Here is a 27083-nt window from a genome sequence, read left to right as displayed (position 1 = left end):
TTGTGCTGGTCGTAGACAGTTGTCTGTGGAATCCAACAGACGTACACATTTGTTAGGGCCCCACGAAAGCGAGACAAAGTCCAACTCTCGCCCCATAGAGTCCAATGCAAATCTGGTGACAAATTCGTCAGAGAAAGCAAAAAGAACAAGATTTAGAAACTGCCGGTAGAGTCGTATTTCTGACCGCACAGACATATAAAGGAGATCTCTGGTTTTGGCAGTCTTGGGTCTCAGAAAATATCCTTATTTTTTGGATTGGATGTATAGTTTTGCATCTAGGTTAACTTGTTTGAGGTGTGGATTCTAGCTACATTTCTGTTATAGTCTGCCCTCAGCGCGTTAGCAGCCATAGCTGCACCATCACCGTGGCAACCACACAAACACGCGCCACTCAGTCTCTAACACAGGTGATTGGTATTAGCTGATTAGTGGAGACACAAGACAAGCTATTCATTCAACTCGTCTCATTAAAAGACTAAGAGCACCACAACACAACTACTACCACTACTGATACTGCTATATCTTATGCCACTACTACAACTACTAATTCTGCAGATGCTGCTAATATCTCGTTTACTAACTACTATGCTAATGGACTGTTTTGTTCTACTACGCCACTGAGTGCGTTCACTTGACCATGAGATAGCAATTGTCTGTTTATGCCAATAATACGATTACTCCGTTTACATGTGTAATTAGTTATGCGATTACTCAAACACGTCTACATGATTCTTTTTATTAATCGTTGTATGCTCCACGGACAAAACTTGCACCATCATCCTTCTGCAACAAAGTGTCGCTGTGTCTTCCTGTATCGGCCCTACTGCTGTATGTTTCATTCCATCAACACATTAAATCCTACTAAGAAAGCCGAGTAAACGCACTCAATGATAGGCTACATCTGCTACTGATATTACTACCCCAACTATAATTTCAGCTGTTAAAACTATAATATTCTTCTTACGACTAGCTAGCCTAATTCTTATTCTTCTGTTTAACAGTTCAGCTTTCAGCTTCTCCCGCATTGTAGGCTTTTTAAGCTCTTAGCTTTGTTAGATGATGCAGTTCAGCTTCCACACTGCCTCTTGAAATTCAACAATTTCTTCGATTGCTTCACAACGTTCAAACTTATTCTCCCGCATTGTATTTAAGCACTTAGCTTTGTTAGATGATGCAATTCAGCTACCACACTGCCTCTTTTGTGTGACTCACATTTTTTTAATTAATTTCAGCTTTCAGCTTGCGGGTATTTTCTCATTTCTGTATTTTCAGCCATTTAAAAAAAATAATTTCAGATTTCAGCATTCCAACGCATTTTCAGCAGTAAATGCATTTTCTAGTTTATCATTGGGTGTGCTTTGCCTTCGGCAAGGGCACAACCTTTGTTCTCTCACATATATATTATTATTATTATTATTCTTTTTGCCCCCCTAAAACTCAGTCAATATTTGGCCTACATAGACAACCTAGGTGTCAAAAGTTTCGTCTAGTTGCTTCTATTGGGATTTCCGTTACGTTGCATGGTTTAAGTCGAAATTACGTTTTGGTGCGAAAGTGAAGCTAACGGTGGCTTACTTGCTAGCCACAGTCAATGACGCTACTTACGTCACTAACGTCACGAAAACTCGCGTGACTACCTCTAGCAGAAAATTAGTTTAGCAGCTCGTTAACTTCTGGGAGATAGCTAAGCTAACTGCTTTACTGCAAGGCAGCTGCAGAAACGCCACAAGCAAAGAGGCCAGGGTGACTATTTACTCATTTTACTTTGTGATATGACACACAATTGTGATGTGTAATGTACAATATAAGCTGATATTATTAAGGAACTACATCTACTTTCGGAAACAGTAGTCTACTATTTCACTGAAGTATTAGCATCATGACATTAGCCTCTGTTGCCTGGGCAACACATACTACAGCGGTCTATGATGCATCTGTTTTCAATCGTTAAAATAAACATTCCTCACAAAACAAATTTCGTTGTAGGATTTATTATGACATTATATCACAAGTAAACGATTTGTGGTTGAAATTATCATTACCTGTGGTTTCAAACCGGTGTACCTCACTGCAACGCTGTAGCCTACGCAAGACACTACAAAAACATCTACACAGCTTTAGGAAGTCAAACGGCGACAGAACATGTTCGGCACTCCCCTTACTTAAATAAAAAGTCTATCTAACTACTAACCTGAACTTCATTGCCACAGCCTAAACTTTGTCAATCTGTTCATGAAAATAATTAATTTCAGCCTAAACCGTACAACGGAACGTTAAATCCAATTCAACCAACGCAATCGCTACCAAGACGAACACAGCAGTAGTCTAGTACTGTACCGTAGTAATACAATTTACCAGGGCAGCTTCTCCACACAGGGCTATATCACATTTTGCGTTGTTACTGACAATGATCGCTACCAGTGAGCTTTTTATGAATGAGCGATTTTCCACTAAATAAATGTCAAGCTTATTTACGTTTTGGGGGGCATATTTTCAGTTAGCAGATGGTACTGTTTGAATCGCGATTCCATCTTCTACAGTAGGCTACTGCCGGTAACGTAGTAGAATAATCTTCAAAGGGGGTTCTTTATTAATGAATGAATGCAATGAGTAGGCTAAATGCCTGAAAATATCACGAGAAGGGAAAACTTAAAAGGATGTGTAAGTCATAGAGATTAGGTCAATTTTTACACCGGTCTGCCAAATTTATTCGTTTTGATTCAACGATGAGGCTGCCTCTTGCAGGGGAAATGAGAAGACGTCTATTTCATTCTACACTTCACTCGTATTTTCAGTTGTAAATGAGCAGCAAAAAAAAAATGCTTAAAATATACAGAAATATCAGTTGTAAAAATGTAATTCAAAAACGGACCCCTGTGCAACCGACGCAAGCAAGCACACACTACAATTTCCCCAGAAATTGTAACCTCTCAATTGTCCCACCCAGGTATTCCCTAACCGCTCAGCCATCTGACTCCTGTTATTATTTCCTCACTAAAATAATATTTTAATGCAGTTTCTGATAAATAAAATGTATAAAAATACAAACTTAAGATATGAAACTTAAAGTCCTTTGAAAAAAACATTTATCGGCCATTATAAATGCCGATACCGATAGTTTGGAAAATGCCCAATATTGGCCGATAATATCGGGCCGCCGATATATCAGTCGGGCTCTACTCTTTGGTTTGGCTAGCAACAGCAGCTAGGCTAGCTTGCTCGTAACACAATTTACCGATGTCAGCTTCTCCACCGTGCAGGGTTCTAGTCTAATATCAAATGGTCGTATTTGGCATTGTTACTGACAATGATCGCTTCCAGCAAACTTATTTTGAATTAGCCATTTCCCCCTAAATAAATGTCAAGCTTATTTACATTTTTTGGGGGCATATTTTCAGTTAGCAGATGGTACTGTTTCAATCGCGATTCCATCTAGCTAATAATACTGCCGGTGACAACGTTGTTACTTAGTATAGCTTGTTTCAAGGGGTTTCAGCTTGTTTCAAATGTGGTTCTTAATGAATGAATGCAATATGAGTGGGCTAAATGCTTGAAAATATCACTACTGTAGAAGGGAAAAACTTAAGGTGACGTTTAAGTCATATAGGTTAGGTTCATTCTACATTTAGTCATTTACATTTACATTTAGGGCGCTTTCACACCTATTAGTCCGTTTGCTTGGTCCGAATCAGTGGATGAGTTGCTACTATGTTGCATTTTTCATTGAGTCCGGTTAGTGTTCACACGGTCCTTTTTTAAGCGTACCAACGTTAGTAAAAAAACGATGACACAAGGTCGTACAGGTTGTTGATCTATTGGAAAGCTCATTTCAGAGGGAAATTCACTTCCTAATCATATTGTCACGGACAATGGAGCATCAGCACCGTATTACGGCTCTGATACTATCGTCAATTATTGGGTGTGCTCAAGCCTTCGGCGAGAGACACACTACAAAAACATCTAGCTACAGTACACAGCTGTTTAGGAAGTCAAACGGCGACAGAAAATGTTCAGCACTCCCCTTACTTAAATCAAAAGTCTATCTAACTACTAACCTGAACTTCATTGCCACAGCCTAAACGTTGTCAATCTGTTCATGAAAATAATTAATTTCAGCCTAAACCGTACAACGGAACGTTTAATCGAATTCAACCAACGCAATCGCTATCAAGACGAACACAGCAGTAGTCTAGTACTGTACTGTAGTAGTAGAATTTACCGGGGCAGCTTCTCCACACAGGGCTATATCGCATTTTGAGTTGTTACTGACAATGATCGCTACCAGTGAGCTTTTTATGAATGAGCTATTTTCCACTAAATAAATGTCAAGCTTATTTACGTTTTTGGGGGCATATTTTCAGTTAGCAGATGGTACTGTTTGAATCGCGATTCTATCTTCTGTCGGTAAAGTCGTAGAATAATCTTCAAAGGGGGTTCTTTATTATTGAATGAATGCAATATGAGTAGGCTAAATGCCTGAAAATATCACGAGAAGGGACAACTTAAAAGGACGTTTAAGTCATAGAGATTAGGTCCATTTGTACACCGGTCTGCCAAATGTATTCGTTTTGATTCAGCCTGTCAGCTGCCTCTTGCAGGGGAAATGAGAAGACATCATATTTCATTCTACACTTCACTCGTATTTTGAGTTGTAAATGAGCAGCAAAAAAAAGATGCTTTTAAATCTATGTAATCTTTATAAATAATAAGTAGGCCCGATGCATTTTTATATAAAATATACAGACCCCTGTGCAACCGACGCAAGCAAGCACACCCTACAATTTCCCCAGAAATTGTATCCTCTCTAGTTTTGATATGGTGTTGCAACCGAATAAGAACGTACGAGTATGAACACGAGCGCATCTCGAGACGATATGTGGAATACCTTCACAAAATTCGGAGAAGTCCAAGAGAGTACCGAAGGAGAAGGCGGGCCCTTATGGATGCCTACGAAACATTCTCGGTGTACTTATTACACAGAAGACAAGTGAGGTATTTTTTATTCAACGTTACATGTATTAAAATGCAAAAAAAGTAAATTAGCCAGTAGGGATGGATATTACAGTAGTGTGATATTATTGACGTTCTGTTTGGGGCAGAGCTCCTCAATACACAAACACACATGTTTACATAGGCCTACACACACCCTCCGTCCCCTTTCTCTACTAGCGGCACATCAGCAGCAGGAGTAAGCTACAGGATGAGTAACTAATTCATAATTTAAAAATAATATATATTTTAAAACAACTGTTTAGCAATGAACAGATACTCTCCAATAAGAGTCGTAGTATCGATAAACTCCTAATGATACCCTTCCCTACTAGCCAGTTATTTACAGATTTCTACCATTAAGCAATTAATTAATCAAATATTATATGAAAATGATGTGTCTCTACAGAAGCATGTGGATCTATCCCCGTCCCTGTAGTTGGTGGCAACACATTAGCGACACCTGGACTGACAGAGATTGGTTAGTCAATTTCCGAATGAAAAGAGGCACCTTCTTGCACCTGTGTCACATCCTGCAGCCCAGCCTAACACACCAGAACACCCGATACAGACACCCTGTCCCTGTGGAGCTAAGAGTAGCTATATGTCTCTGGAGGTTGGCAACTAACTTGGAATTCAGATCCCTCTCTCACTTGTTTGGTGTCGGCCTATCCACTGCCTGCATGATTACACAAGAAGTTGTGACAGCCATAAATAATGTAATGAAACCACAATACATCAAGACACCATCTGCTGCTGAGTTGAGGATGATAGTGCAGGGCTACCGCGATAGATGGGGGTTCCCGCAGGTGGCCGGGGCAATAGATGGGACACACATTGGCACCCTGGCTCCAGCTGATGACCCCGCTGACTACTATAACCGGAAAGGTTTCTATTCAGTTATCCTGCAAGGTGTAGTGGACCACAAGATGACATTTTGGGACATCAATGTGGGCTGGCCAGGCAAAGTCCATGATGCCCGAGTTTTGGCCAACTCCTCTCTGTATCAACAAGGACAAAATGGCACATTGTTACCGGGATGGACTGAGATTTTTGAAGAAGTGGATGTGCCTCTGGTCATTCTTGGTGATGCTGCTTACCCACTACTGCTTATGAAGCCATTTCCAGAGGGCAGAGGCATAACACCTGAGCAGACAAACTTCAACTTTCGGCTCAGTCAAGCAAGAATGACGGTGGAGAGGGCCTTTGGGCGCTTAAAAGGCAGATGGAGATGTCTTCTTAAAAGATGTGACGCACACATTTCCCTGGTCCCCTACATTATCTCGGCATGTTGTGTTCCACACAATTTTTGTGAAATCCACAGCGAACAATTCAATGTAGAACTTGAGGGAGATGAAGAACCTGGAGATGTTGCAGATGATGGAGATGAAGACGCTGAGCTACAGAATCAAAATCAGGCAAACCAGAGTCGGCACACTAGGAATGCATTGTATGCATATTTTGGAAGGTTGTAGATTTTCAGTGCCACGTTCATTTATGCAGCAATCACCACTGCCATTTCCACACAGACAGCAGTCTTGTATGCGTGTGTGTTTATGTATGTGCATGCATGTAAGTGAATGCATCTGTGTGTGTATGAGAAACAGTATCACCCTGGGAACTGCACAAATTGCTGACATCAATACAGTATCATAAATGTGGGAGCACTGCAATGTTAGCAGACGTAATTGACCTGTTAGGCATAGTACATTAGAATGAGTACATCAAACTTTTTCGATGGTAATATATTGTGTTAAGCTTCCGTTGTAGGTAATTTGTTTAGGTTGACTGTTAAAGAAGAATACTAAATAGTTATATGCTGCTGGAATTTTGGGAATTACATTTTCACGTAATTACCTAATTGAAATCAGTTACTAAAAACACATTTCAATGTTGTTTTGTTTGAACAATTCAATTTATCTTTATTCAATTTATGATCTGGTGAAGTTCCGGCGTGAGTTTGTTATTCATAAGATCAGGCAAAGGGAGAACAATTACTTGAAGAATGTTTATTTTTACAAAGTTATAAAAGACTGTAGAATTACAAAAAATATTTCTTAATAATAAGGTTGCTATAAAAAATTTTTGCACATTATGGACAATGCAAGACATCAACAACCTCGCATTTTACAATTGTAAAATAAAGTGCAAAACAGAAATGTACAGACTCTGTCAACTTTTAGGAAACACTTGAAACAACTTTAAACTTTGAACTCATAAAAACAGCTTTACATCTGAATGACAAGTGTCAGCTAGGGAAAAATATAAATAAAATATGAAGTCTGGTTTCTTGTAACAAGTTCACATAATAGGAACATTGTAGCATGTAGTTATAGGAACACATGTTACAGAACATACACATGTAATATATCCTACATGTTAGTGTGCATCCAGCCTACAAGACATGAAAATGTAGGCCCTCATTTACATCATGGTCAACTGAAGAGACGCTGGACACACTGTTGCTGAGTGAGCCAGATGAAGAACCTGGACTTCCAGCTTCGCCCTCAAAGAACATGGGATGACCTGTATGTTGCTTGGTCATTGATGGTGGTATATGTGGCTGTGTAAAGGGTGCTGGTGGAATGTCTGGGTGTGTAAAGGGTGCTGGTGGGATGTGTGGCTGTGTAAATCGTGCTGGTGGGATGTGTGGGTGGGTCATAGATGGTGGTGTGTTGGGTGGCTGGGTCATGGGCCAGCTACTGGGGGGCATCATTGGAGCTGTAGGAATCCAGTGGGGGACTGGTGGGCGCAGTGGTTGTGCAGGAAACGAAGCATTCATAAAAGTCCCCATTAGTTGTAAAAACATTTGAGTGGTGGCTTGCTGCTGTTCTTGCATTGCCTTGAACCGACGGTCTTCAGCTTCCTGCTGCATTTTCATGAGATTTTCCAAGTCAGCCCTCTCCTGCTGTTGACGAATTTGATCGGCCTTATTCATCTCTTCCTGCTGCCTCTGTAGTTGAGAGAGATGTTCTTGTAGCCCACTATTACCCCGATCTGACTTTGCCTTTCTTTTTCGGGATTGAGCACCAGGAATAACCATCTTTGTATTGTTAATTCCACTCCTTGTGCTCTGCTCAACCTCAGCAGACCTGCTGAAATCTGTGTCACAGGATGCAGCCCCGCTTGCAGTAGCCCCTGTTAATGAAGGGAAAATGTCTCATTGAGCTCTTGTCGAAATTAACATGTCAAGATGTCTCCAACCAATTAATACTTAACATGTACTAAAGTAATCAACTAATTTAATGCATAGTACATAGCATACAGTAGCCAATTATTGTCTACCCATACCATCTACAGCCTAAATAGACATGTACTCCCCTCACTTGCCCTCTAATACCCAAGCACTGGTCATTTTAACACTGGACATGTGTCCATAGACAAATGTTTCAAATCCATTTCAATAGCGGTTTAAGCACTTGACTAATTTATTTATTTATACATTGAATTACTTCCCCCTTTGGGACTGGTATACCCTTCACAAAAAGGACCAAAAAAAGACAATCTCTCTCACCTGACTCGGTATCAGCGGAGCCATTATCCTCTTCCGTTGGTGAAGGACTCGGAGACGTAGGAGATGTAGATGTAGAAGGCCTCTCGTGAATGTAGGACTCAACCACGTTTTTAGGGTTGCTGGTTGGCCTTGTACCCAGGATTTTATCCATGTCATCAAACCATGGGAATTTGTTTTTTTCTTCCCCCGAGCTACTACTTTTCCTGAGAACATCACGCACTTTAATATATTGCTGCCTAAGTTTTTTTTACTTTCAATCGGCATTGCTCGCCTGTGCGCTCAATGCCCTTTTCTTTCATTTTTTCACTGAACAGTTTGAATACTTCAGTATTTTTGTGCGTCTCCACCAGCATCCTTGCTATTTCCTCGTCTGCCCATATTTGCAGAAGAGCCTTAACCTCGTCAGTTCCCCACGTTTGCCCTCGACTCATTTTGTTGATAAGCGGCGCGGCTGTATCCACCATGTGTCAACTTCTGTTTTCAACCCACAATGCACTACATTTAGGTTTGCTTCCTGGAATAGGTCAATATTAAGTCCGATTACGTTCACACCTAAAGCGAACCGAACCATGGTTCATTTGGAACCGGACCGAGTCCCGTCTTTTTGGGGGGACCATGGTTCGGTTGTTTGGTCCGCACCAGAGTTCGAATGCGTGTTCTCACCTCTCCAAACGAACCGGACTTTCAGAGAAAACGGACCATGGTCCGATTGAAACGGACCAAACATTTCAGGTGTGAAAGCACCCGTAGTCATTTAGCAGACGCTCTTATCCAGAGCGATTTACAGTAAGTACAGGGACATTCTCCCCGAGGCAAGTAGGGTGAAGTGCCTTGCCCAAGGACACAACGTCAATTGACACGGCCAGGAATCAAACTGGCCACCTTGAGATTACTAGCCCGATTCTCTAACCGCTCAGCCACCTGACTCCCTATTTATCCCCCATTCCCCATTTAGCAGACGCCCGCATCCAGAGCGACTTACAGTAAGTACAGGGACATGCTACACTTCACTTTTTGTATTTTGAATTGTACATGAGCAGCAACAAATGTAGGCTATGCTTTTAAATCTATGCAATCTTCATAAATAATAAGCAGGCATTTTTATATAAAATATACAGAAATATCAGTTTTAAAAATAAGAGTTAATAAACGGACCCATCTGCAACCGATGCAAACAAGCACACCCTACAATTTCCCCAGAAATTGTACCCTCTCTAGTTCAATCATATTTTGACATATCAAGGTGAAATTGCGTATGGTACTTCAGAATGATGTCATCCTGTTTAACTAAACAGATGATCAAATTATGACAGGGTCAAAGACTATGATTGGATTTGAACCTATGACCTTGCACTTTACAGTACACTGTCTCAGCCCATTGAGTTATTCTCACTGTTGGAGATTATTGTGGTTAGTTACTGTATAAAAAAGTAAGCTGTTTCTCCTGTGGTAAGCGTTGTTAGACTCGGCCAAAGTTTAAACAGTTCAAATTCAATCATAGGGATGTCATCTTGAACCCTATTAGGTTTGACAAACCATCAGTCAAAAGAATATTTTATTTATTGACACAAAAATATTGAGGCAATGTGGACATTTATATAAATACCTTTTCAGCCATTTTGTATTGCATTTTCTTATTCCATTTCATTCTACATAAACCCATGTATTCTACACATCTGTAAGAAAGTTCAAGTCGATTGGATCTATGGTTCATGAGGAGAATGGTTTTGAAGGTTGTACCAAATTTGGACAGTACAGCAAAATCCATCATGGCGGACCTTATGGGTCCTTAAAAGTGACATGACATGAAAATTTCACTTTAGGAGATTATTTAACATTAATATGAATTCCCCTAGCCTGCCTTTGGTCCCCCAGTGGCTAGAATTTTCGATAGGAGTTTGTGACGTCACAAGGAGGAAGGTTACCTCCCCTCTCTCTGCTTTGCCCGCCCAGAGAATCTGGCCCGCCCATAAGAAACTGAGCTACGACCGTGCAAGTGTTTTTATCCTCGAGAGACATCATGGCTTGCAAACGAACGAAGCATTACATTTGCTCAGTTTGGATGTACAAAGGAAAACAAAAATCTTTTTACAGTTCCTTCATCCGAGCCTCTGAAGACCCAGTGTCTTAATTTTATTTTCTCTGGAAATGCGCCTACACAACTTCTGTTGTAGGCGCATTTGTTTTGTATGTCTGCGCCATACACTTCAGCCACGACTGTTTCTTCAATTTGAGCTAATACAAAACTGGCCTTGCTGAAATTAAATTCTGGATCAGTACTAACTCTCCTTCGTCCAGCTACTAACCTCGGACAAGTAAGTCAACTAACGCTATATCATTTTGTAGCTTTACTGTATATGGTTACCTAGCTTGCTACCCTTAGAATGTGGCTGTAGCATTAGCTTTGCAGCTAACAGCTGAGTTACTGTCGCTAATGGAAAGGTAGATAGCATCAAGTATGTGTGTGAATACACATGCTGTAACGTGAGTGTTGTACACTTCTTTGGATAACCGTTCTGCTGTTGGTGTTATGGCGCGCGCGATATCCGCCTTTCCCCTCATTGAAATGACTGAGTGTGTACCTCTGCAAACCAGGGTTATCAGATGAGAATGGGAAAATTCGAGGCATCTTACAGCAACGGGGATACAGCCATTGCCATACATCCATTGTAAACATTAGCGCACGGTGCCGCCCCTCCGCTCCTCATTAGCATTTAAAGCTACAGACACCAAAACAGCGCGATCTGAGGAAAGCTCCTTGTGGGACTGCTAGTTGTGGCTGTAATTCTGCACGAAGGCTGAATTTCGGGAGACTTCTGATACAGTATTAGGGGACCACTAAGGCCTATATAAAAGCATCCAAAAACAGCATGTCATGTCACCTTTAAGGCATTTTTGTTCCCCATGAGAAATAAGGCATGTATACCAATTTTCAGGCATTTTGGAGTAATTGGGCGCTGGGGAAATCACGTAGACTTTCGGTTTGGCTTATAGCACCACCTATGGGCATACATGGGTCATAAGCGGTCTGGGAGTAGTGAGTGACCTGTTGTATCATTGGGCCAAATTTGGGTCAAGGACTTTTTGAGCTATTGAGACATTTTATGGAGAAGAATAAAAATAATAATACTAACAAAAACAATAGGTTCCCCCCTACCGAAGGAACCCTAATAAGAATACTAACAAAACCAATAGGTTTCTTCCTACCGGAGGAACCTTAATAATAAAAACTGTTAGTCACCAAAAGTACAGTAAAGTGGTACAAGTTGTAAATCAAGTAACATGTTGTAGGGGGGAGGTTAGGACGTCCAGGGGTAAGTGGATGTTACCATTCATTTTGTTATTGTAACACAACCTTCAACTGCCCCTTTACAACATCCCCTTACCCTCCTCCCCATGCCCAAATACTTTTGTAATAATCTGTATCGCTAACACTTAATACCATTGCATTAAATACCAATTCTTATGTAACTATAATGTTTTAGGTACTGTTCGGTAGTTAATGTAACCTTAATGTAAAATGTTGCTAGGACCACACAAACTGAAAATGTGACGCTTAATCCTCACACACACCCACACATCTTATTGATGCATTCTGATCCTCAGGGTCCTGGTCTTAGATAAGGGGAAGATGGCCGAGTTTGACTCTCCCTCCACCCTCATCTCAAAGAGAGGGATCTTCTACAGGATGGCCAAAGACTCTGGACTGGTTTGACTGTTCCCCCGAAGAACTTATTGCATTGCTCCCTCACCCAAGTGTGTGTATGTTCTGTGTAACTGGGAATTTTGTCTCATAACCACGCTTCTTTATTCCCTAAAGATTCTTGAAAGGTTTCACCCCAAATGCTGCTTTAGTGTGATGTTTTTTTTCCCTGTTTTTTTACATCCTGCTCCTTTTATGGGAGACTTTTGAGATAAATGCCCCATCTTGATTGCCATTGTAGAGTTGACATTTTTTATTTGTCCTGTGAAACGGACTTTGGGACAAAGGAGAATTTTTTATTTATTTGACAGTGTGCAATGTTGTTCCTTACAATAAATGAGGGTGATATCTGTCCAATCATCTCTTTAGTAGAGTTGGATATTTAATTTAAATTCTTTACTTTATTTTGTGTCACACCTGCCACCTTCTCTATAGCAGAGAGAGGTCACAACCCACAGTGGTGACTATTGACCTCAATCTCAGGGGACTTGAAATAGACACTACCTTCCTTAGACATGACTTAGTGCTACTACAATCTTCTTCTCCCCCCCCCCCCCCAACCGACAGACAAGCTATACCGTTTACAGTGAATAATCATATTCAACCCTTAACAGTAAAACCTATTAAGAAGACCTGTACAGGGATAGGGGCTACAGCAGGTGGCACTTTTGGACTGAGCTAAAGTGTATTTCTTTTAGAGTACTACTTCTTCTCAGGTGCTCTTAGATTGTTGGAGGAGCCTCCTTTAGCCTGTTCCAACTGTACCCCCTAAATGTGTCCTTCACTTTCTTCTCTCCTTGTCTGAAGTAAGCAAGCCGTATAGGATTGGCTGAAAACCATATTCTATTGTAGACGAACTAGTGATTGAGGAAGAAAGAAAGTTAACCATCCTTTTGCAGGGTTCTAAAAATGTGTGGTCTACAAAGACTATCGGCTGTCTATTTTACACTTTTGTTTCTCTTTCAGCACTTTATTTCATGGATTTCTCATAGCCATTGATTAGGTCAAGCGATCCTCTTGCCTGTTAGTCCAGGTGAATTATAGTCATGTAAATTCTGGTATCAAGATAATTGGTTGATCCATCCAACAGTCCGTTCTTCAGGGCTGGTTTTGTAGTCCTAATGTGCTGTTCAAATTGACACACATTTACTTTAGTAGGTTGTGTTTGACCACTGGAGCTATAGGGCTTTATATTGTTGCTGCGTATGCTGTGCAAACTAAATCACGTTAGTCATAGATAGAAACACAATATTTGAGCTTTAATTATTTAAAGGTGTGTCAGGGTAGAAAATCCAGGAATATTAAGGGTGTGTCTTATTCTGGATTAGAGCATGCATGTTTACATTTATACACTGTTTACTATGAAACACACACAAACACACAATATCCCCTTGTCTCCTCCGCTATGCTCCAGTGTCTAGGCAGACACGTTTTTGTTCAGTGGTCAATTCCAAAGTCACAGAGCTCTACACACTTTCTTCCGTCTTGGCTACCGATGACGATGTTTGGTGACACAAAGCGACAAAATTGCTGCCATTGGATATCAACAGATGTGGAAGAAAACTGTTCTTTACTCTAGTTTTTTTTCTTTTTGGAGTTTTATTCGAAAGAACAACTTTTTGTCTGTGTATCCCAGAACATAGAATGGCAAACCGTTTGGGGGGGAAAAATCTAGAAAATACCTGTGTTGTTACATATTTATATAATTTGTAAGTATATGGATATAATTAATATTTGATATTTGTGTACATGCACTAGTTTTTAAGTGTGATTTTTCTTAACAAATCTAAACGTGTTGCAAGGAAAATAAAGGATTTTTGTTGACCTGTTTTATAAATGCTCTTATCTTTCTAGATCTCTCTCTCTATGTAATGTGTGTGTTTCCTAGAGACCTAGAGAATGTAGTTGAACTAGTCTTAATATTCATTTCCTCGACATTGTCCATGGTAGTCCTGCCCTGTTGTGGAAAAACTCTAGTGGCACTGTGTAGATTTGAATAGTCAAGAGATGGCGGTTTCAATAAATGTATTTAGCTTGTACAAATTAAGAATTAACAAAGTACTTTGTGATCAGTCATAACGGAGGGGGTGCTATCCACAGATCGTTCGCAAGAGTGATGAAGAACAACCCTAAAACCCTGCCTTATATAAACTTTAGATCAAATGGTTCTTCTGATGGTCAATCCATCAATGTAGCAAACTCTGTGATTGGTCAGCACTGCTCAGTGACAGTTTGACTCCATACCAAGTGTCCCACAGTTCTCTCCCCAAACCAGTAGATACTAAAGCCACAGGAGTTCACCAGTCAAATGGTCAACTGTCCTTTGTGTGGACATCTTCAAACAAGTATTTAATTAACACCACCCATGCAACAGGAAGGGTCAGAGCAGCTTGATCAGTTCATCTATCTTAAACTGCTCCCTCAGATCACAATAACAATACAATTGAAATTGAAAAATAAAATTCAAACATTAACATAAGAAATGCTAGTCTCAAGACAAAACCCATTGTACCCTGTATACCACAAAGTCCAGGTTGCCGGAATGGATGCCATGGTTGTGCATCCGTAGTGACCATCTTCAATTGGCTGTAGGCAAACTTCTTTCAGTCAGTGTAGTCGAGTCGAACCAATTGCAAACGACGATCAAATTGCTCAGGGCAACTTTCAACGACACTGCACTTTGCGTACAGCTCGGAAAATTCCTTGGTACTACGCAGAACGCGTATCCTCTGTTTCCATCTCCAGACAAGGTGCACGCTTACAATGGTTAGCGTGTATCCACGTTGCTCTTCCCTCCGATCTTAACCGCCGGATTAATCGTCAGGAGAATCTGGTATGGCCCCGTCCACCTTGGGTCTTACCAGGCGTTTCAGGTCCTTCACCACGATCCAGTCATCCTGGTATCAAATCATGCAGTGGTCCAGTCATAGGAATAGCCTCCTTCACCTTCCTGTGAATCTCACACAAAGTAGACTCCAAAAGGTTGCACAGTGATAAATAAGCACATTCTCACAGAGGTCAGTTAAAGGTAACTGACTTCTTGTCGTCTGACTTAGTCTTCAAAGTTCTGTTCTCTTATTCAACTGAAGTGATTAACACAATGTTGAATCCTATCAACACCAAAATTACTTCCATAAACAAGTGTGACCCATTATCATTACATATCCTCAAAGAAAAATCCCATCGAAGAATAATCTAAATTAACAAAACTTGACCACTGAGCCCCTGAGAAGTCTAAAACTTCTTCCCATCCAACAACCATCAACAATCATTAACACAGTATCACTTCTCCAAAAATTGAACTCTACAAAATCCATCTATCAATACCCAAACAGTTTCTCTAACCTTAACTGTGAAGCTTATCGTGTTTAAATTCCCTTTCCCATAATACTTGTCCCACATATGAAGTACTGACAAAATGACTATGCATCCATTACAAATCCTCTTGTATGCTCAAATAATGCATTCTTGATATCACACAAATTGTAGAGGCATGATCTTTCCATGTGTTAATTGAGCAAAATCTCAAGATAAATGTTTTATGCAGACATACAACCTCTATTTTTATTCTCATATCCTTCCTTTTTCCAAAACGCATTTTCTTGTGGATTAGTCCAAGTTCGAATCTCCATTCCTTTCTCCATCTGTCCGCTGTATTCTGTAATTCTTATCAAATATACTCAAACAAAAACAAAATTCTCACTCTGGGTTAAATACAGTCCAATATTTTCAACTCAGCAGTATCATATCAAACCCTCACAGTCCTATCACAAAGCCAAACTACTGAAGCTAAAGACATAAAACCATAAAACCCATAGTCACTTTCTGTTTGGATCAGTCAGTCACCAGTCAGTCATAAATTCCTAAACGTCATCTCTTCCTCTCTAAGAAGCCTGCGCTTCCCTTAAAGAATCTGTAACAAATGTTGTATCAAGGTCACACAACAATTTTCCTCAAAAGAGTCCTGTAAACCCAAATTTGTCAAGTTAGGCTCATCCGGACATAGCAACATCATCTCATCACTTCCTGTAAACATATCAACATCAAAAACATATTCTAGTTAGTTCATCAATGCATGCAGGCAATCTAGAAACTGCTCCAGCTAGTATCAGCACTAGCATTTCCCTGTTATTCCCTGTGGAATAATCATCATTGTTAGAGTGAGCCCCACATTTGCATAGAGCAAGTTGTGTCCCAGATGAAACTAAGAAACTTCCTGTTTCCATATCTTTCCCAAAATCATATGTAACACCAATGATGTATTTTACATCAGTAAATATTTTAACTCTTTTCCCTTTTATGAATTAACAAGCTTACACTGAAGCAACCTACTTTTGAACCAATTTGTATAAAATAAAACAATTTTAGAAAACAACCAAATTACGAATAACCTCAACTTTTAGTATCTTATTATCTTTTCTTCAAAAAACCTTTAGAAACAGTTCAAATGAATACCTTTATATTTCAGATTCCCTTTTATTTTGTTTTTTTCCTGTATTTAAATTCACCAAATCAAATCTCTCTTTTTCCAAGACATGAGGAAAACTAACATCACTACCCTAAACCAGAATTTAATCTGTATGATTCCAAAATGAAACATAGACCATAAAATGTTCTTAATGTAACCATTAGCCAAACTTATACCCCATCTATATTTCTATATAGGTTAGATAGGTAGAACTTCATAACCCTTTACATATTTCTTTAAACAACAGTAACATCTGTGAACTCCCACAAAATAAAAAATAAAAACCATCGAACATTTCCAGACATAAACAAAAATATTCCTTAAACAACATAACATTTCCATTTGAACACATAACTTTCTATAAAAGTTTCAATAACCCCGGGATTGTAATTCTTCAAATGAATACCGCTTTTGTTGCCAAAACTGGCCTTTTACCAATTATCCTACCCAAAAAACTAAATGTCCAGCGCATTATTCAATATCGAATCAAGCTCATATAGAAAATCGGTCTGTACATAATTTCCAAATCAAGAGTATGGCAACTCACAATATTTTTTTGAGTTTGACAAAGAAACAGAAACACACATCTGTTTTCCAACCAATACATTTCTCAATTCAACGTCAAATTCTCTCTAAAATGAGTGTTTTTTTATTTATTTATTTTTTGTTTTTTTTGCACTCATGCCGGGTGTGGGCCACTGTGAAAGAAATGTTGGGCCTATGTACAATGAATGTGTTTTAGGAGAAGTTTACAGTTGGTTAAGAAGCTTGATACAATGAATGTTGATTCAACTCCATTTGGTAGAGATGCCATTTGCAGTTTTATGACACCTAACTAGGAGACGGGAAGTCTGGGTGACCTGAGAGAGTTCTTGTCACCTGGGGGGAAGAGACAGTTGGTCTGAAGACAATGTGGATTCAACTGTATTGTTCTAAGGATTTAACCAATGACAGAAGAGATTTGGTATAGCTGCATGTCTGTAGGATGGACCAATGACTTTTGAGAACTGTCGTATCTATAAAATGGTCTGTTGAAGAATGTTCTGGGGGGTTCAGGGCCATCAGCTGGGTAGTGCTGGTGGGCTGGATTCTCCCGGTTCCATTCTAGAATGCTAGATGGAGCTGTATGGAATTGTCTTTGTGTTATTGTCTTATGTTTGTGTGTCGATGATGTTATGTTGATAACGTTATAATGTTTAAATCTACGTCAAATAAACATTAACTCTGTACTTCACCCGACTTCAGCTTAAACGATTGATTCTCTAAAAAAACTTCCACGACAGTTTTGGAGGGGGAACTAGGATGTTCATTGAGATCCAACCTGGACTCGTGAGTGGCAAGAACGGGATTCTTCCTCAGGGTCAGGTGGTTCGATGCAGCATTTTGAACAGGGGAAAGTGGTGAGTTACTGAGATCGATTACTTTGAGCGAAGTTATGGTGAGGTTAAAGTTATTGTTGAATTTGATGGGGTTTTGTTTGAATGGTACAATTTTAGTCTGATAAATAGATGTGCAATTCTATATGTGATATTGCTACATTCCTACTGTAAATCCTCTGTGTTTAGTCTTTGAGTAGTTCAAAGATGCAGTTGTGGTCTGTGTTTAGTCTTTGTGTAGTTCAAAGATGCAGTTGTGGTCTGTGTTTAGTCTTTGTGTAGTTCAAAGATGCAGATGGCCAGTTTATTTGTTGCTGCGCCAGTTGTCATATGCATAGTGCATATGGTTGTCCATCCATGGGTGTGTGGATGAGTGTATGGGTAATGTGGAATGTTCTCGAAACTCACAGTGGATCCTGATCTGTAAATGGATTGGTTGAAATTGTCATATCTAGTTACCGATTTTTTTTCTTTCTCACAAATACATGTTATTGCGATATTTTGGAATTGTATGAGCTATCTAGGTCTATTGAAGTCATGTAATTACTAAGTATACTAATACATGTTAAAGGGTTCGAGGCCCGTTGCGTTGAAGTCGTACAAAGGATCTTGAGTCCCATTAGGGGTTACGAGTTCTGCATGAGTTTATTGTTACTGAGATGTGTGTGTTATGATTAATTCTAAGTCTGGTGGTAGACAAATGCATGGCAAACGTTTGTTAATAAATCCTAACCAAATGGGCGAGTTGCAGATTGCCGACCAGGATTTGGATGGATGTGTAAACGGCGAATCTGATGTGGTGTTTTCCATGTAGAATTTGAATCCTGACTTCTCTTTTATGTGAGGAAAGAGAAGTTAAAGAAAAAGTGAGGAAATTGTATAAGTTTGTCTTTTGTGTTAAATGTTTGTTTGAAACAACAAGGAGTATAAGATAAGAAAATAACTAATCCATAAAAATACACAATTTTTTCTTCCGAATGTGCTAGTCCGCCGTCTGTTGAATAATGTCTGCAAAAATTGCCAGAAAGACAGCGCTTGGATCGGAAAGATCAAGGCTGTGGTTTCGTGAGTGTCCTGAAAGACAGGAAGAATGGCAACGACATTTGTCACAATTTACAGACAGAATCAGCAGCGACGGTGGCGGGTATGTGCGAGCGAAGGAATTGCAGTTTCAAAATTGATACTACGGAAGGGTAATTGCCTAACACATGCGCACAAGAGACGACTACTACACTATGACATTTTGTATCCTGATTAGGAATTGTATTGAAGCTAGATTTTTTTGTTTTTAAAGAACTGTTTACTACTGTTGGTTGACATTAATTGTACAAAAAGAAAAAGTGTGGGAATGTGAAAGAAATTTTGGGCCTATGTACAATGAATGTGTTTTAGGACAAGTTTACAGTTGGTTAAGAAGCTTGATACAATGAATGTTGATTCAACTCCATTTGGTAGAGATGCCATTTGCAGTTTTATGACACCTAACTAGGAGACGTGAAGTCTAAGAGACGGGAAGTCTGGGTGACCTGAGAGAGTTCTTGTCACCTGGGGGGAAGAGACAGTTGGTCTGAAGACAATGTGGATTCAACTGTATTGTTCTAAGGATTTAACCAATGACAGAAGAGATTTGGTATAGCTGCATGTCTGTAGGATGGACCAATGACTTTTGAGAACTGTCGTATCTATAAAACGGTCTGTTGAAGAATGTTCTGGGGGGTTCAGGGCCATCAGCTGGGTAGTGCTGGTGGGCTGGATTCTCCCGGTTCCATTCTAGAATGCTAGATGGAGCTGTATGGAATTGTCTTTGTGTTATTGTCTTATGTTTGTGTGTCGATGATCTTATGTTGATAACGTTATAATGTTTAAATCTACGTCAAATAAACATTAACTCTGTACTTCACCCGACTTCAGCTTAAACGATTGATTCTCTAAAAAAACTTCCACGACAGCCACTGCACGCAGAATGAGCTTCAATGAAAGAATCAACTTCCGCTAGGCTCAAGCGCATGCGCCTCTTTTCAAGTGGAGAATTCAGTCAAAGAATTAACATTAGCATTTTCAAAACAGAATGTCTCCGTCTTCAAAAACAAATGCCTTCTGGCGGTAATCAGACCGATGTAAAGTCTAACATCAAACATATAACGGTTAACACAAAGTTGTAAAACAATATAACAAGTCAATCGTCTCTCCTCTACCAACAGTGTCATAACTGATAAACATTGTACGTCACCAGTTTGGAACTCAACTTCCGGTCACGAACCCCTCTGATTTGCGAGAGTTCGCCCCCAATTTCCAGAAAACTTTCAACAGTGATGACACATCTCCGGACATTCACGTACATTCTGCTCAAATTCCCACAATTAAAGCACGCATTTTGGATTGACCATACCTAGCAATTTGTGTTGGCCTACATGTTTTTCAACAGCATGTCAACATGCTCTGCATTAGCTTTGACCGACATAGCCCACAACATTATTTATTCCAAACACAACAGGGACTCAAACCCTTTGTACCGGAGAGGACTTTAACCTCTCCTTCTTTGAAACGCAAAATAATAAGTATAGGCAATTGCAAGTCAAAGCATAAGCCGCAATCTTTGCGGGAATCCAAAGCAAATCTATAAACAAATTCCAGGACCATACTTTCTTGACTTTTCCTAAATATAACCGGCTGTCAGAAGACATCTGAGGCATAGAGAAATGGCAAATGTCTGACCTATTCGTATTCTGATTCTGTTCTCGCATTCCCGCAAAACCTCATGCGCCTGCGCATCCTGCCGCAAAACCCCTGGCTGCGAATGAACCACGGCGAAATTTGTTTGCGGAACAGCCAGAAAATCTAAATCGTGAATCTGTGGGGAAATAGATAAAAAATTCCCCACACTATTCTGTCCTAATATTTCTTCATCTCTAACTCTACCTGCCTCCATCCAATCAGAAAAGCTCTCCAATCAGGCTAAAATCCATTCTTTTCTCCACTTAAACTTATTTCGCAATTCAATAAGGTCCTTAAAACAAAACGACTCCACCCTCAAAAATCCACATTTATCAATCCACATTTGCATTTGCAATAAACTATCGTTACCATACTTTTGTTTCATGTAATCGATGTTTGGACAGGTCAATTCTGCCTCCAGACCATTCATTTTAGAATTACAATCCATAAACCAACAATAACCAACAACGGAAAATAAAGACACAATTACCCCTTTTCTTTTCTAAAAACAATTAAATTCCGACCTCACAACTTTCAGTTAAAATATACCCCAACTACACAATCATAAATTACAAAGATCCAAACCGAAAAATAATTAAAATTTTGATTTTTGTAATTTGTATATAGCTTGAATAGTAGACACCATTAGTTACTCATACTTCTTTTAACCTCAAAAAACATAACTTGCAATTAAAACAAAAAAAATGAACACGCGCGTTTACTAATTTTGAAATTTCATAGATCAGGCCTCCTTTTCTCATTTTTTTTTTCTTTTCTAAAACACTCAGCTGGTTACCAATTTCTCTTCAATCTTTACCAATTTAATCTTTACCAATCCTCTAAAGTATACTTTTTACCATTTTACTCTTGGGACTCAGAAATCAATACATTTCCTGACCCAATTTCCCAGGGCCTTAAAGACACACAGCACGATATCACGTGTGAATTATTACCCTTTATGCGCTCGTCAGCACATTTCCTGCATGCTTTTTGTACGACTAACGTAACTGGACCAACGTTCCAACGTTCTCCCAATTTGTACGACTTGCACGTACAGGACACAGCTCTCCTCCGGTCTCTGCCCTATTAATTTCGTACGACTTGCACGTACAGGACACAGCTCTCCTCCGGTCTCGATTGCCCGATTACTAATTTAACCGAATTATTGACAATAGTCTAAACAACACACATTTAGACAACTCAAATCACACAGCGACCAAAAGAATATCTCACCGGTTCTTTCAGGATCCCGCGTCAGCCCCAAAACGTCCAACAGGCGTCCCCCCTGGCCCTGCTGTCTCACGCATGGCGGAAGGAAAGGCGGCTTTTTGCCGGAAGATCAATTCGCCGAGGGGAGCCGCCTGCTGAACGCCGTAGACTAATCGAGGATACCCGTACTGGCCACCAAGATGTTGTGGAAAAACTTGTGGCACTGTGTAGATTTGAATAGTCAAGAGATGGCGGTTTCAATAAATTTATTTAGCTTGTACAAATTAAGAATTAACAAAGTACTTTGTGATCAGTCCTAACGAAGGGGGTGCTAGCCACAGATCGTTCGCAAGAGTGATGAAGAACAACCCTAAAACCCTGCCTTATATAAACTTTAGATCAAATGGTTCTTCTGATGGTCAATCCATCAATGTAGCAAACTCTGTGATTGGTCAGCACTGCTCAGTGACAGTTTGACTCCATAACAAGTGTCCCACAGTTCTTTGATGTGGCATCTCTCCCCAAACCAGTAGATACTAAAGCCACAGGAGTTCACCAGTCAAATGGTCAACTGTCCTTTGTGTGGACATCTTCAAACTTATTTAATTAACACCACCCATGCAACAGGAAGGGTCAGAGCAGCTTGATCAGTTCATCTATCTTAAACTGCTCCCTCAGATCACAATAACAATACAATTGAATCCACATTGTCTCCAGACCAGCTGTCTCATCCTCCCCAGGTGTCATAAACTGCAAATGGCACCTCTACCAAATGGAGTTGATTCAACATTCATTGTATCAAGCTTCTTCACCAACTTTAGACTTCCCTTAAAACACATTCCTCATGTATAAAACACACACATTATAACTGTATTCCAAATTTCCACCACAGCCCCCTGTGGTATAAAAAGGAATGGATGGATGGATGATAAACAATTGGACAGTTCTCATTCTACACCTTATTTATTCACAAGAATTAACAAGAGAGGCCAAGATTGTTATTGTAGTATTGAATTGATCACCATAAGAGAATAATTCTATCCAAGGGGACAACATCAAGGTATAGCAATTTGAGACACTGAATTTCAACTAGGAATGGGGATCGTTAATTTTTATCGATATCGATACCATTTTCGAGACTGTTTAATGATCCGAGTCTTTATCGATACCAATATCGATACTTTTCTGACACAACCCACGCCACACTTCATGTAAACAAGATTATTGAACAACATTTATAACAATATTTAAGTAAAACAGATGTAAAATAGAACAAGGTGAACGTGTTGCTCTCAGGAGGAGGCTGGATAAAAGGAGCATATATTGGCACAATGGATCCTGGCTCTGGCTAAATCTACAATTGTCCACTACAGATGTACTATCCACAACCTGGATGAGTAACTAGTATGAATGACTGGTTGGTTGGTTGACAAAAAGTGACATTGACAAGCCGTCATTGTTCAAGACGTTATGAAAAGTTTAACACGTTTCAACAAAAGGCACCTGATATAGCTAAATGACCAGCTAACCAAACCCAACCCTTCCTTATCTCATCCCTGTTATTGTTTAACAAGACGCTTAAGCAGCCCACAGAGCCATGCTCCCGGTGACTATGTTTTGAATGATCAGCAGCGGGGTGGGGGAGGCTAGTCTTTACTCACACACTGACTGCTCGTAAATAATCTTTCCGGTTCGTGCACGAATTTTAGGAGCATAGGGGAATGAAACAGGCTTGGTTAAAGGGGTGATTGATTGCAAAACCGATTTTACCTTGTCATAGTTGAATAACGACAGTTCGGTGGGTAAAATGAACATACAGTGAACCTCAAGTCCATTGACACCTCTTTCCTATGCAAATCTCAAAATGAAAAAATTTGACTGTAAAACGCTAGCTTTTCAACAAAGCCACCGAACTGACGTCAGTCCGGGGACCGCCTTTTTTGGCTCTGGTCTGTGTCTTTGTCACGCCCCAAAATGTACATCCAGACCAGCCCACTCACTGGTGTTCTTGCCCAGTCCGAGGTAGCGTAGATCTCCGATGCTAGTTTAGCTGCGCGCTGCTCTGTGTAGGCTACTTCTAAGCAATTACAAAGAATAACGTTTTGAAGTATAACAAGGATATTGAAAATGGACCACGGTCGTAAATGCTGTGTTCCAGGCTGTACAGGGAAGGCTAACACTCAGTCTTCCCAAGGAGCCAAACATTCGACAGGCATGGCTGCTGTTTGTCTATGAGAAGATCCCGGCGAAGTTCGACACTCAACGCAAACGCAAGCTGTAAGTAGGCTACAGTATGATTTTGTCGGTAACAGTTATTAGCAATGCTAACGTCTCCTGTATCTAGCATAGGTAGAATGCTAAATAAGTTTCTAAACACATCAACATACTTTACTTAGCAAATGACTCTAGCTAGACTAGCTGTAGTCGGCATTAGAAGGGAAGCTTCCGAAAAAATAGCCAGAAAACAAATAGCAGTCTGGCCTATTGCCAACGCCTGTTTAGATTATCTATTTGAAAGAACTGGAGAAAGGCAGGTGCTAGATACAGGATACGTAAGCATTGCTAATAACTGTTACCGACAAAATCATACTACAGCTTGCGGCTGTGATGAACATAAGGTCGGAACGCACCTCTTTTCAGCAACAGCTTCATAGCAAATCCTGCTTTAGCTACATTGTCCCAGGTTTTCAAAACCGTCCTTGGTGAAATGGTTCGAGCAAATGTGTCGAGGGTCGAACTGCACAGGGATCTTTTACGGTACGGTAAAGTAAAGACAAAAAAAAAGGTTAAAATCCTTGAGGTTCGAGTCCTCTAAAAAAAATAGGGTTAGAGTCCCTGAGGTTAGAGTCCTCTAAAGTAAAGACAAAAAAAAAAAAAGGTTAAAATTCTCTAAAGTTTATTTTAATTGTGTTTTTTTCTTTGTCCTCTCCGGTATAAAAGGGTTAGAGTCCCTAAACAAGTTATATTTGTGTGGAGTCAGATTGAGTTGAATAAAAATAGAGGAGTGTGGTGTGTTTTTTTTCTTTGACCAAGAAGTTACAGAAATCCTGAGGAGAGATGGAGAAAGGTGGGGGCTAAAAGAGTCCCGTTACGTTGAGATCTTACAAAGGTGATCCCAGAGGGTATACCCCTGGTTTATAAATTGGTTCTAAAACAATTGGAAGAGTTATACTAGAGCAAAATTAAGTGAATAGATGGTAAACGCTAAACAGCTGTGTTGGTCAAAGAATGGTTTGAGGAAATGTATGTGAAAAATGATGAGGAAGCGATTAGAAAGTTACATAAAATAATGGTTTAGAGAGGATTATGGAAGGTTATGAAATGAAACAAGAGAACGTTTTGTGGATGTGAAGAGGTGATTGGTTTAAACACTGATGTTTTGAAGAGGAAACTATGAATATACTTTGAGGGTATATGGGATAACATTTTAAGTCAAAATAGTAAAATCTAGGGTTTTTAAGAATTTTGATAAAGGTATTAGATGTAATTTGGTTAAAAAATGAGAAAGAGAAAATAACAAAATGTATTTTTATTTGGAGTTTAATTGTAATTTGGTTTTAAGTTTTACTTGAGAGTTTTATCAGAGCCTGGCATACTGTTTGGGATAAACAGTTAGGCTGTGATAATGTTGTATTAATAAACGGTATTAGTGCATGAAGAGGGTTATTATAACATTCAGTTCTGAAATAGTTTGGGAAGACTCCTCAAGTCTGATAAATTGTGGTTATGATGGTTTGAGCTAATTGGCTCGTTTTGAACTGCAGTAAAACGAGTTATGAAGTTCTACCTATCTGACCTTTATAGAAAATATAGTTGGGAAAAATGTTTGGTTAATAGCTACATTAAGAACATTATTTGGTCTCTATTTCATTTAAAAAGCATACGGATTCTGGTTTGACATAATGAAAATTGTTTTTATCATATCTTTGATAAGAAAGAGGTGATTTGGTAAAATAGAGAATCTAAAACAATATAGGTCTTAAACTTAACCGTTTTAAAAGACAGAAAAGGTTTTTTGGATTGAAAGAAATTAGACAGTTGATTTTCTAAAGAAGGGAACAAAGAAACAGATTGTCATTTCTAGGCATGACTAATAGGAGTTGAATATCAAATGATGATGTATTGTCTTATTAGATGCTGTTAAATGCGTTTGCTCAACAATAAGAAAACTGAAGGGAAAATACTGCCTGGTAATTATAGATACAGTATGTTTACTATGTGAATTGAAGTCTTTCCCAGTCCTATACCAGATGCATAACACCATTTGAATTGATTTATGATGAAGAGGCGAATCAAATGGTTAACCAATTTTATAAAAAATGCTAACTAGAAAAGAGATATCTTCTGCTAAATTCTGTTCCAGGTGAAGCAGTAAACCAGAGAGTGGAGGAGTCAAACGAGGAGATTGGGTATTGATTAAAGTTATCAATGAAAGGAGGGATCTTATGAAAACTTTAAAATATCCTGTCTAATTTCTGGGTTTTCTATTTGTTTCGAATTTAGTTTATTTTATTACAATTCTAAAAGCTTGGCTAAAGTTGTATGTATGTGGTGAAAGGGGCCTGTGAGTATGTCCAGGTCTGCCGTGGATACATGGATGTCGAATGTCCACTCTGCAGAGTGACGGTGGGTTTTCCGCTATAACATCATTAGGGTTTTCCCACTGTGTCCAGTGTGTCCTCACCACTTGGCCATAACGCTGCATAGTGTCATCATTATTATTGATTTGTATGTCAACATTGTGTAATCAGTAATGGGATATTTTTAAATTTGTGTTTGTTGTCACACCCTATAAGGGTGTGAAAGGAGGGATTTATTTGAACTTAAAAAATATCCACTTTAAATCCTTAAATGGGTTCTTGATTTCAATATCTGTGTTTAATCATTGGTGTTCGACTGTTCGCATCTCATTTGACTCAGTTACTGCTTGATCATGGAAGATAAGGTGATGCTGGGACTGTAACTCTTTTCTGCTTCAGGACGAGTCAGACCGGCGGGTCTGACTACCTTTGGATATACAACCCCTGTTCTAAGGCCCCATTACCCTGGAGACCCTGTCCCCCCCTTTCTCACTGGATGATCTACCCCTTCCCCTTGGAGACCCTGCCC

General features: G+C 39.5%; 1 protein-coding gene across 3 annotated transcripts in view; it reads left to right on the top strand.

The window, feature by feature from the left end:
* Positions 1 to 14030, top strand: part of abcc1 (ATP binding cassette subfamily C member 1 (ABCC1 blood group)) — a 105048-nt gene extending 91018 nt beyond the window's left edge. For all 3 annotated transcript variants that reach the window (XM_067233037.1, XM_067233036.1, XM_067233035.1), the window contains one exon: positions 12110 to 14030. In XM_067233037.1, the coding sequence (XP_067089138.1) occupies positions 12110 to 12218 (109 nt within the window). In that variant the 3' untranslated portion in view covers positions 12219 to 14030. The remainder of the gene's footprint in view (positions 1 to 12109) is intronic.
* Positions 14031 to 27083: the final 13053 nt, after the last annotated feature.

The sequence above is a fragment of the Osmerus mordax genome, chromosome 3 (genome assembly GCF_038355195.1).
Source record: "Osmerus mordax isolate fOsmMor3 chromosome 3, fOsmMor3.pri, whole genome shotgun sequence".
NCBI classification, from domain to species: domain Eukaryota; kingdom Metazoa; phylum Chordata; class Actinopteri; order Osmeriformes; family Osmeridae; genus Osmerus; species Osmerus mordax.
This window is presented reverse-complemented; position numbering and strand designations above follow the sequence as displayed.